The 13,243-nt window shown below is 42.2% G+C and overlaps 1 protein-coding gene across 1 annotated transcript in view; it reads right to left on the bottom strand.

Moving 5' to 3' along the window:
* Positions 1-905: 905 nt before the first annotated feature.
* The window catches only part of Cht7 (chitinase 7), a 193,397-nt gene continuing 181,059 nt past the window's right edge, over positions 906-13,243 (bottom strand). Inside the window, exons 12-16 of the mRNA XM_037431352.2 lie at positions 12,686-12,809; positions 11,063-11,248; positions 8,569-8,688; positions 6,377-6,569; positions 906-4,749 (exon numbers count right to left, since the gene is read on the bottom strand). Coding sequence (XP_037287249.2) covers positions 4,541-4,749; positions 6,377-6,569; positions 8,569-8,688; positions 11,063-11,248; positions 12,686-12,809 — 832 coding nt within the window. The 3' untranslated portion in view covers positions 906-4,540. The remainder of the gene's footprint in view (positions 4,750-6,376; positions 6,570-8,568; positions 8,689-11,062; positions 11,249-12,685; positions 12,810-13,243) is intronic.

Here is a 13,243-nt window from a genome sequence, read left to right as displayed (position 1 = left end):
ACCTGTTGCTGAAATAATGTAGAATGAACGCTCAACTACCTCTGTAAAGACACGTGCGCTTCACTTTTGCGCTATACTAATTTCTGTATAGCGGGATCAGTCACGTTCTCTTTTTTTAAAGTGCCCTGAAACAAGTTTTCAAGCAACCATGGAATGAATTTGCTGGAAGAGCTTATTGCCTCACAAATTCAATGCCGTAAAAATTTTAAGAATCCGTCCAGCATGAGTGGAGTTACAAAGATTTGTCGCATGCTGCAATTGCATTCTCTCTCTTTTCGTCGGGATGAAACGCTGCAAGCTAAAAAGAGAGGGATGGCAGGGGCAAAGAAAAAACGTACCGCACGCCTCATTGCATTGAGCACTTTTCTTTTTTATTCTTTGAATTCGCAGCTTTTTCAGTGTGATCGCGTGCGCACGCGTGGACAAGTGGCGGCCCACCGCGGCGATCTTTGTAACTACTGAGCGTGCCATGTTTGAATCAGCCAATGGCTGATAGATGGGCTTTCTACGAGTGATTTTTTAGCGTCTTCCATTATTTGTCGAGAGAAGAAAAAGCAATCTTTAGCTGTCTTTCATAATGTATTGTGAATTCCAGGTCACGTGCTGCACTCTAATATTTGGCTCACCTATTTTCGGGAGCCTCTACTACCAGTCGTCATTGTTCTCTGACCATGCTGAAAAAGTGTTGCAGGGCCCCTTCAATTCTGGCTACAATTATATGGTGCACCCTATCTATTGAAAGACAGAAGTTTATAAGGATAATTTGTTTTCTACTGAAGAATTTCAAAAAATCTCACTGAGAAATATACCCACAGTGTGACATCCACCGGGCTTCTGAAGTACCCAACCCTTCTTTCTCGACCCCAGCTTTTTTTTTTCTCGACCCACGGCAGCGACAAGAGTCGTTGTTGGTGTGTTTTTGTTTGTATTTATTTGATTTCTTTCTCTGAGATGGCAGCCGACTTTGTACAGAAGCACGAGTGCCGAACCCTCATCGAGTGGGTCCTGCGCACACAGCTCGGAGCACACAGCCCGACACACTATAAAGACAACGTCGAGAAGAAGGGAAAACACAAACAACATAAAAAGCACACCCAATCTGCGATGTCTCGTAGGTGGTACACGTTATAATAAATAAGAAAAACTGACAAAGACACATTTGTCAAGCAAGATTCGCTGTCTCGTTGTCTTCGGGGCTCTGATATCCAGCCCTCTCATGAGCCCTTGTGCACTATACACAACACCATAGCGAACGCCTGGCTAATACATTCAACGACACTATTTTTGTATATTTTTTACAAAGACACGGTTTAAGGAAAGGGATTTAGCTACTGTCATAGGCGCATCTAAGCATGCCAAAACAAAAATCATTTGAGGCACTCTCAAAATTTCTCTCTTCATAACTTCAAATGAGGGCGTGTGAGACTTTAGTCAATATTACAACGTGGCTATAGTATGTGCAACGAGATTAAATACCTCCAGTCAACCTTCACTTTTACAGCCTCTTTGTCAGCTTCGTGAGAGCACACTTGTCTTATACTTCTCTCACGCGACTACTGCGATCTCTTTACGCTGAGTGTTTTCTTGGCACTTCAATAGCACTGCGTAATGTACAACTCAGAATAATCGCATATTCAATTGCTTGAACTGGCGTTTTGGTAAGTTACTTTGTTAGCAGGTTTAAGTTTCCTTCGCTGATAAACTTAGCAAGTAAAGATCAAATAAGAGCGTAGACTTGCAGCTGGCGTGGTAACATTATAGCATAGCGGACACGGCAACAAAACGTGCTGTATCTTTTTTTTCTAGGTAAGATAGTTTGCTGCTTCTAGAAGTTACATTACAAGGCATGCTCTTTTTGTGTCAACTGATCAGGAAGAACATACTTTGTAAGCTATAGAGCTGATCGTCTACAAACCCACAAACTGCAGAGGGTGCAATTGAAGAGCACAAGGTATGAACGACAAAATATATATTTAAAAAAAACAAAACAACAGATGGAGATGCGTTGGCGGAATATGATGTCCCCCAAAACGTTGACACCCGTTCCACGTACCTTCGCGACAAAAACATAGATGGCGTCGCATACATCCTATAGTAACAACACGATATGTCTTTTTCAACACAAAATACTCTTCTAAAACAATAATACAGTCAAAAACGCATAATACGGGAAACAAACATTGCTCCTTTTTGTTTTTCTCCGATATATCTGAGACGTCGTTTTGTGAACAACTATGCTTAGCAAGGTTTTATTCACTAAAATTTTGATAACTTTGAGGCGCTTTAGTGCAAACGCGCAGGAGCTTAAACCTTTCTCAAGGTATAAATAGCACACTTTGTGGTACTTGAGTGCGACTGACTTCCGAAGCAGTTAATTCTGCGCACACGACTTCACAGTAGTAAAGCGAGTGGAGTGACAACGCTGGTTCTGCTTAAGCAGATCTTCTTAAGGAGTTTTTATGTCTCCATTAAGTTGGCATGCAGAAAGTAACATTACAACAATGCAACCTATGCGCTTTAGCTGGTGTTCCGATAACGCATTAGTGTCAACCAAGCGGCCCAAATATACTTATCAGCGTGAAATAACTCAAATGAAATGCGTGCTGTGGGCTAGGCGTTTTATGCTCTCTGGTGGCAATCCTTACAACGGTGTTTTTGTGGCTTTGCGTGTTTTTCATTTCGCAGTTGTTGTTTTTTAAGCCTAGAAATAAAAGTGGTCTTGACCAGCAGCTCTCGAAGTTAGAAACGTAGTTGAAAGCGTCAATCAGTGAATGGGACCACGAAATACAGGGTATGAGGATTGTTTTTTGCCGCCATTACCGTAATAACGTCCTATGTTTAGTTTCTTGAAGTATCCTGAACATTCTTCACCAGCTTATTCAAGCCAAACTCGAAGAACAACTTCTGTTATAGTTACTGTGTCTAACTGTGTGTCTAACTGTGTGGCATAGCGGGGTCAGTAGGTCAGTTTCTCGATGTCCATTTAAAGCCTAAGTGTAGGTCACATGAAATCTTTGCGTGTAAGTATTCAGTATACGGCACAAGAATTATAAGGCACTTGTTATTCGTTTCCACATAGCTCTCGAGTGGTGAACAACAGCACTTACACTTCATTACTGTGGTTCGAAGCAGACGATTCCCAATAAAACTACAGACACACACTGTCACCGCTTCTCAGATACGTTCATCGACAAATTACATGAGAGTACGAGAATTCTGCGACAAGCATTGAGAGTTCAATTTTCTTTTCATAAGTTTTGTAATTTTCAAAACTTCTACAAACAAGGCAGTTCACTGAGCCCAGAAATAGATTACTTATTGCACTATGAGCCTTTAACACCAAACGTTAGCTTCAACAATGACTTTTTTTCACGGAACTAATTCTCAGGATTGCCTAACTCCACATTCAAAACTCACACAGTAGAACACTTTCATATTACAGGGAGCTGAAGCGGCAGAGCACATATATACTAGAAACCAAAACTAAAATAAGGGACACACCTCTTGCATAAAAAATTATCGAAAAGATACATATTCATCCGCGGTACTGGGGGAGCCGCACTGCAGTTTTTGCGATGGTTCAGCTTCAGATGGGGGTTTGGAAAATACGCAATTGTTGCATGCGTTGCAAAGCAGCATGCAGGGCATGGCCTTTAGGCTAGTATTTTTGATATGGCGCTTGATTTGTTTTTCACTTCGCACACTGCAAAGGTCCTGCCTAGGGTGCACGTTTCATAATAAATCGCACGTGCGTAGGCACATGGTTGCCAAACATGCTGCCTGCAAACTAAGCCTTCGGCTACAAGTACTCGATTATCACCAACATCTGACGTCACCCGTTCAACCGCCTAGATTGATTTCTCCGTGATGCCTATTAGTGTCAGTCGTCGTTGCACAGTGCCTCATCGTAAGCATGGCAGAAAACTTAATTTGTGAGTGGTGCAAAGAGACAAATAAATAGTCTCAAAGCAGAACTTCTAAGTATTTGCGGGGAGTATATGAATCTGCCTCTCATCATCCATCTCCCATGACCCTTTCGCCTCATATTAGCAACCGCATTTGGTTTACAAACATACCAGGAGTGGTTGCCTATAATGTTTTCCTTTCGGTTTTGTCTCACAAAGAAAGCTGTGGCATCTGACGATAACAAAACCCCGGTTTTTTGTAAATGCTTATTCCAGAGACCTAAACATGGTCTATGTCACAGTAATTATGATGGCCAACTGGTCAAGCTGTTTCTTCAGCATGTGATGTGCCTTCTGCTGCTGTCAAGTAGGCTACAGATACGGTATTTTCACCTTCAAGATTGGCTAAGATATCATCCTGCCAACAACCATTATCCGATATCCAATTCGACGATGTTTTCATGATCAGACACTCAGAATACCATTGAGAGCTCTGGTGAATAGGTAGTTTGCACTGTAAATGAAACTCGTTAAATGAACTACTGTTGGCTGTACAGCCAACAGTAGTTCATGAGACATAGGCAACGACGACGACGACGAAGCAGCAAAGTCTGCAAAAAGGAAGACCAGCTAGACTACGAAGACTTTTTGGAGACGTGCTTGCAGTCGTCCACATTTTCCGGCCAGTCGCAAACGCTCTCGTTCAGGTTGAACACGAGGTTTGTGGGACATGGCATGTGATGACGCCGCTTGCCCTCACACATGTAGTACATGGTGCAGTCCTTCTTGTCCAGGTGGTAGCTAATGTGACCATCTTCCTCGTCGCACACAACTTCGTCAGGATCTGTTAAGGAAAAAAAAACGTGAAACTTTCACTTCAAGTATGTGTACACTGGTGCCCAGGTTCGAACTTCCAGCTCTAGATGTCTAAATGCACACTTTCGAGAAAAAAAACAGTCACCCACTCTTTCGTGGAGATCGTTTCTAGATCAAAGTTACTCACATTTCTCAATGATAAAGCTTTCCTAAATAAAGAAAGTTAGCTACTAAATTTGCTTTCAGTATGTACTTTAAGTAACTTGAAGTAATTCAGCTACATTACAAGACCCGGGACAACTTGATTCGACTGGGAATTTTTATAAGCAAGTCACATAAAGTTCATGGGCTTCTCAGCGCTAGGCAGACTTCGTGGACTTTTCTTTGTTTGTTTGTTGTTCAGTCTCAGTCTTTCTTTTTTTTCCGGCGGGCTTATGCAAGACAAATATGGTAGTTTGTACCCGCAGGTGCTTCGAGTCATTGCCACGTGATGGGTAATTTTATCACTTGACATCTTCACGACATATTTATATCCGGATCACACGAAAAGAAAATTCTAATGAATTTCCACGCTCAACAATGTGTGTCATTGACCATTGTTTTGCTCCTCAGTTTCTACGTGCGTACTTCCGTTTGGGATCACCTTGCGCATCACTACGCAGATATATATATATATATATATATATATATATATATATATATATATATATATATATATATATATATATATATATATATATATATATATATATATATATATATATATATATATATATATATATATAGGATATGGCACAACGGGAGCGTTGTAAACAAGGCTAAATATATTTATCCTTGTTGACAACGCTCCCGTTGTGCCATATCCCATACCTTCATGAAGACGAACTGGCCCATTGAATTATTACTCCCACTCACGTATATATATATATATATATATATATATATATATATATATAGATAGATAGATAGATAGATAGATAGATAGATAGATAGATAGATAGATAGATAGATAGATAGATAGAAGATAGATAGAAGATAGATAGATAGAAGATAGATAGATAGAAGATAGATAGATAGATAGATAGATAGATAGATAGATAGATAGATAGATAGATAGATAGATAGATAGATAGATAGATAGATAGATAGATAGATAGATAGATAGATAGATAGATAGATAGATAGATAGATAGATAGATAGATAGATAGATAGATAGATAGATAGATAGATAGATAGATAGATAGATAGATAGATAGATAGATAGATAGATAGATAGATAGATAGATAGATAGATAGATAGATATACTGGTGATAGCTGATGTTAGGCCTCTTGTAAGTAGCGGTAAACCACTCTGAAGTTTCACTTTACACATAGATTATAACTAAATGAAACTATATATAACAAATAAGTTGGCACATGAGAGCATAATCCTTCATTATTCGCACTGGTCAAAAAATTCATTGACTGATATGCTGCATGAGGCATAAATAAATGTGCTATTTATTCATGGAACTTTCCCATTGACAGTGCTCTCGCATTAACTAGGCCAAGCATTTCCAAGACATGCATGAGGCTTTTCATCGCAGCTTTTTCTCTTGTTCGTTTCGTCTTTCCGCCCTTTCAGATCAATAATCGTTGTTTGGCATGCCTTACCAACGAGCTGTCCGTAAGAGTTGAATACGTTAGATGATGCCACTTCCAAGTTGGCAACCTTGTAGCCCTTGAGCTCTTCCTTGATGGCGGTTAGCAGCGGATAGCTCTGGCCCGTACATGAACCTTTGAAGTCATCAAGATCCACGGACCAGACCATGACTCCTCCATAGCCAGCCTGCTTGAGCCATTGGACCTGGATTGACGTAAGAGGTATTTAGAGTTTGAAAGACGAGAGTCTTTCTTGGAAACCTTCCGTGCAAACATTTTGGTCTTTCTGTCTGTCTGTACATTTTCCTGTTTTTCCGCCCTGAACGGTACCCCAAACGACCCCAAATGATACCCCAAACGGCGGACCCCATCCGCAGCGCCCATCAATACTGCTCAAGCGTTAGCGTTCATACTTGTGCGATTGTCAATTAAGAAGTGATTATTGCGCATATCCAAGAAGCCATAACAACACGTCAATATTCTCTATGTGTGCCTTCACACTAGAAAAACCATACATAAGTAATTCTAAGTACTGTAGCGTTTATAACGCTGCGCTGATAATGCAACGCTTTGCACGAAAAAGCAAGTGTTTCCAACGCTTTGCTAAAACGAGACGGTGGCGGCACCTACTCGTCGCCTTGCGTTCTACACCTTACCGCATCCAAGACGGGCGCACACGCTACGCGCTTCGTTTTTCAAGATAACTTCCAGGTAGCGCTCATGTCTCACGTGTACGTGACTCGATCCACTCGTTCGCCTCCGCCGCACGCTCGAGGCACTCTGACAAAGCACCTCCAGAATAACGTTCACCGATTTTTTCGCGCATAACATCAGATAAACGTTTTGTTCACTCTCTCTAGACGCAAGACTTTCGATGACATTTGCAGTGTAAGATGCATATGCGGGGCCAATGGCCAATTTTTTTATAAGAAGCCAGGAGCTTTCATTTCACTCAAGTGGCGTGTCAAACTCGCATGCTTCTGTTGATAGCAATGCTTTATCTTAAGTTATGTTTGAAGACATGAGTTAACGCTTTATCTATTTCTACAAGTGACGGTAGTAATTCAAATGCAGACGGGTGACATGGCAAGGGGTCGTTATGAAAACTTTGAGAGAGAGGGGGAAGAGAGAGCGATTTCGACATGAAATAGAGTTCATCGGCAGTGCTCAATGGGAAATTTATCACCTTGTGCCAGTTTGTAAGCGTATAAAATGTACTTCCATGCCCTTTTTACATTTATCGCTTTTAATGATATTGGATTTCAACTTCTCAAAGCCAATGTAATCTTGCCTAGGTTCTTGAGTTTCAATCGTGCTACAAAGGGACACTGTGACAAAGGCTCAGAAAACGTGTACAAACTGTGCTTTGAGTGCACCTAATTTCACTCCATTAGTTTTCACTTGCAAGGTGGTTGTCCGGAAGAGTTCGAATGAGTACGAAACATTCGTCTCAGCCACTCAAGTTACAAAAAGCAAAAATGACATTTTGCTAACAGTTGCATTATCTTACGCAACAAGATAACACCAGTGCTGTTTCCCTTGTGGCTTTTTCTGTTGCTTATGTGGCATAGTAGATGTACTACATACACAGTAAAAGCTTATGAGAGTCACAATTTTAGCCTAGGAGTTACTAGCCGTTCATGTCACCGTCAATTTATCATCGCTGTGTGATCTCTACTTCCGAGAATCATAATTATCGTCCCTTTCCTTTGGACTCAGTTGATTTGGCACACCGACCACCTATGCCCCCCCCCCCTCCTTGTTACTCTATTTGTTGCTCTTGCCCTTTGATCCACGTTATATGCGTGTGCATAGAGACACGTGTGAAGCGTACACAGACGCGCGCTAATGTATCTTATTTAGCCTTGACGAAGACAAAACCGATTGCCGGAACGGTAAATTCACTGACTACTCGTGTTTCAAGAATATTTTTATTCTTGTCTTAATAAAAGGCTTTTCTTCTACCCTATATAAGGTACTAAATTTATAGGAACATGATTATGCTCTCTTCTACAGTAAAATATTAGGCGAATGCACTCATAAAGCTGTCTTAGTGGACGATTCTTTGAAAACCTGATGCACGTCATTCATTTCACAACCCTTCAATCCAGCAACAGAGTACCGGCTACCTAACAAGTGTTTTCGCTCTTGGCAAACTTATAGGGTGTTATTAGTGATACTTACAAAGAATATGCTTAGCATACCTTGAGCTTGAGACTTCTCTGGTCATCGAATCCGACCCACTGGTCCTCCTTGTAGGCGTAAGGCACCATCTGCTCATTGTCCCACACGAGCGTGGCTCCGGATCGCAAGAGGTCACAGATCTGTTTGGAACAAACGTGGGTGAACAACAGACATTGTTTGCTGAACATATTATTTGTGGCGCAAAGCTTGCAACGCAAAGAAGGGAATGAAAGAAACCAAAATGAGTTTCTTCATTCCTTTCCCATTTTCGTGTTTCAAGCGTTGTGCCACGAATAACATGTTGCGCTAACTTACGCACCACCTCGCCCATGATAGAGTCCATCTATCAGACATCCTTCATTCAACTATGGCACGCACACATGTCGGAAAATTTTTAACATATACTTAAGGCTGTGCCAGGCGTGCTATATGTACAAAATTTATAACGACCCTTTGAAATAGTATGAAAATTCTTACTCGTGGTAACTTCAAGACCTGGAGTATTGCAGCTGTTACAATGCGCTCTTCTTGTAAATGTGTGCAGTTATCTTCATCGAAATGCCTCTTTCACCCAACGTCAAGTGTCGTTCCCACCTCTTTCATTCACGTGTTTCCAAAGGTATCATGTCTGCAATCCTCAGAATCCCTCATACCCAAGGTTGTTGCCGAGATCTCTTTTAGGCTAAGAACGAAACACATGTTTATACTCAACGTACAAGCTGTAAATCTAAAAGAAAAGTGTGAACGCAAATGATTTCACGACAACAGAAGCCATCAGAAGTTTTCATAGGCTTTGAGATCGCTGAATTATCTTCGCTCGAGTGCCTATTCGGTCAAACGCATGGCGCAGTTGCGTATAAGCTTAAAAAAATTGGAACTTTCTACTTATTGCGCTTAATCTTGAACTAAAGTAGCTCCAGAGAGCAACACTCTTGCGGTCTATCTCAGTATCACGGCATCTACCAACAAGCCCCGACTGATTGTGTCGGATGTCTGTTGATCACTATATGCAGTAAAGTTCGAAGATGTATCACACCACTATGCTATTTGTCACTGTAATCCAGATTTCCTTGCGTTCGAACAACGCTCCAATTGGATGCGCGTCGTCCGTGCTGCGTACTCATCAGATTGCTCTGTTTGCTCTGCAGACTCCACAGATTTGATTTTTTTCCCCAAATGCGCATTATTAAATCGCTTGCACGCTTCCTTCTTCAGAACCTTGATCGATAAATGCTGGTGCGGTCTCTATATAATCGACATTAAACATGCAAACCGGCTTTCAATGACTCAGTTTGTAATAGTAAAGTCGTGTTAAAACCACTCGCAAATGAAGCTATATACAAAGCTGGTTCACGCACACAGCCTTCACGGTGCATCGCGATTTCTTAGTGGAATGAGCGACGAAACTGAAAGGCCGCAAAGAACATTCTGTATCATTCACACGTCGATTGAAAAACTTGAAGGACGCTCGAAGACTTGAAGTGCGCCTTCGAGAGCTGGATGCACAATTCAGCTCCGGGGACATCGCATTCAATCAGAAAATGAACGTTTGCGCACTTCACATTGCCTGATTTAAATCATCCTATACTGCAAGTACGGTTGCGATATTGTCACTAAACCCATGACTGTTCCTTCTGGCCATCGGTGAAGTACACACTGCGAGTCCTTTAAGTGCTACACACCCCTGAGCACTTAGTCATGGGTGGGCAGCTTTATACAACACACTCGCTCCGCAATTCGCTCTATTTTTTGCGCTATATTACACGCATTGAGAATATTTCTCACCCCCCAGTATGACCTTTTTATTGCGTATTTTTATGTAGCCGATGCAAGCCCCGGCATGGCTCCATGGCAACCTGCTGCTTGTCCCGCCAATGGGCTGAGTTCGATTTTCACTGTATCCAAAGATTTGTCCTTCATTTATTAGCATATTCTCGACTTTCTTGTCCCGGGCAGTGCCAACTTTTTCCCCCAGACATCAATACAGTCACCGACACCAACGTCGACACAGACGCCAAAATTATCGCGAAACGAGCTGCTTATAGCTATTTTGTTGAACTGACACGCGGTGCATTTGAACCCCGGTCATGCAGGGGTTCAAATGCACCGGTCGTGCAGAAAACTTTTCTTTTTGAACAAGACCTTGCTACTACAGCCGTCATACCAAAGCTGCACAAGGTCGTAAACGTGCTGCTGTCACTCTTGAAGGCAAATGTACTGGGCCGCGCATATTTCGCTGTGCAGCAACTTTCGCGTATGACGATGAATACCGGCGTAAATGTTCAGGCTTCCGTTCGTTATTTCCACAACGTTTTCTTTATCTGCACCAGTCGCTCAGTGCACCATAGTCATATAGCCGCATGATTTCCTACATATACAACATTTTGTTATGGTATTTCTTCATTTTATCTCAGCGTTTTAATTGCCTTGATCATTATCAAAGCCAAAGCCCACCAGAGGCTTACAGACTAGAGAACTGTCTTAATTAATTTTAACAACAAGCGTGTTTCATACCTCGAAGAAGGACAGGAAACCAGTCTCGCCCGTGTAGTTTCCGGGCTTTCCACCGGCGACGGATGGTGCTCCGATGTCCGTGAGGTTGTTGTCTCCCAGCGTGAAGGTGCGACCGTACGTTGGGATTCCCACGAGCAGCTTCTCCTTGCTGGCACCCTTGCGCACCCACTCGCCCGCGCTGTAATCCTGCATCGAACATGATATGCGTGCACATCTCGCCACCCTACGTGCACCATTCCTCGGCACCTCTAACCGAGTACACAATCAATTCTAGGTTATTGCCGGGGCTATTTCATGACTCATCTCATTGCGTTGGTCATACTATAGTAAACGTTTGCGGCTATATCTGAAGAACGTTTCTAGCAATCATAGAATGCTATATACTTTGAAAATGGCACAATTACATATCGTCAGTGGGGTATACACCTCGGCTTTAGTTTTGCATTACTGCTGTCAATGTGCGTGCTTTCCAGTCGTCATCGGATTTATGAACGTGTTGACAGAACTATTAACTTTAGAGGTGTGCACCTTGCAAGTTTGGCTACCTATGCAAAAAGCTACACTGCAACTAAATTAAATTATCTAGATTACATTAATCTGACCAATACCAAATTCATAGCGAAAAATATGGCAACATATTATGCGTTATTTATTCATGATTTCGTACCATCAATTTAAAACGTGCTTCTAGCAAACGCAAAGATTCCGTGGCCGGGCAAAGAAAATTTCGACGCCGGTAGCGTTTTAGGACACGAAAGCCTAAATATGATGTTAGTTGTAGTGGTTACTGTTGTTTGTTGTTTGTTATCTACTGACTCTCAAATATATAACAAAAAAGTTCGCAGGGCTTTATATTTACATTTCCCATGGGCGCAGACAAGTACCTACACGAGACGTCTAACCCTAATCATAGGTATTATCTATACCTCTCCCGTCCTCTCCTATCAGCAGTACTTGCGTGCGTAATGTGAACAGCCTAGTTATTTAAATGATGAGAGTGTTGTAAATGTACCTGTCCGCCCCTTTTCACATTCGTGTAAGCTTTTGTAGTAGCTGTGTACAATTCGGTGTCTTCTGGTCATCTTTCGTGAAACAACAAGCCACCTGTCACGGTGATTGATATGTGTGGTTTAACGTCCCAAAACCACCCTATGATTATGAGAGACGCTGTAGTGGAGGGCTCCGGAAATTTCGACCACCTGGGGTTCTTTAACGTCCACTCCAATCTGAGCACACGGGCCTACAACATTTCCGCCTCCATCGGAAATGCAGCCGCCGCAGCCGGGATTCGAACCCGCGACCTGCGGGTCAGCAGCCGAGTACCTTAGCCACTAGACCATCGTGGCGAGGCACCTGTCATGGTGGTCAAGTGACTAGGTCACTCGTCTGCTGATCTGCCACTCGCGGGATCCGATCCTGGCTGCGGCAGCCGTATTTTCGATGAAGTCGAAAATGCTTGTGGCCCTTGTAATTAGGTTTAGGTGCATGTTTAAGAACTCCAGGTGGGAGAAATTTCCGGGGCCCTCCAATACGGCGCCTCTCAAATTGATGTGTTGGGTTCGGGACGTCTAACCCCAACAATTATTATTGTTAATTACTGAAATGACAAGTCGTTGTACTTACCACAGTGAGCTTCTTCTGGAAATTGCTTGCCGTGTAGAGGGGGAACAGTGGGCTGTGGTGACCAACCTGGCGTTCCCAGTCACCGTGGAAGTCGTACGTCATCATGTTTATCATATCCACGTGCCTGTGTAGACAGCACGTACATTTCGTTACGTCTTATAACCCACTGCAATTTATCAAACTTGGTCACTTCTAAAAACAAGCGGAGTCGCTCACAACAAATTTTCATGTCATTTTTATGGTATTCAATATGACAACAGACATGACGGCATTCCGGTGCCAGATAGCGCCATGATCATTTGGGTTTCGCCTGTGTAAAAAAGTGCACAACAGAGGGACACGTGTCACGAAGATAAATGAAACACACGCTTATCTTAGTTTCCCTTTCTCTAGCAGTTGTCATTTTTCAGCAATTGTTTTCTGGCAACCAATCGTACTATAGAAGTGTCACACGTCTTATGCTATAGTTAACGGAATTGTGCAAGGTAGATTTTTTTCAACAGGGAAGGCATGTTACGCGTCCTGTGTTTTAGAAACAGAACACACGTTGTAGGAAAT

The sequence above is a fragment of the Rhipicephalus microplus genome, chromosome 7 (assembly GCF_043290135.1).
Source record: "Rhipicephalus microplus isolate Deutch F79 chromosome 7, USDA_Rmic, whole genome shotgun sequence".
Taxonomy (NCBI): Eukaryota; Metazoa; Arthropoda; class Arachnida; order Ixodida; family Ixodidae; genus Rhipicephalus; species Rhipicephalus microplus.
The sequence above is the reverse complement of the archived record's forward strand: the minus strand, read 5'-3'. Positions and strand labels throughout refer to the sequence as shown.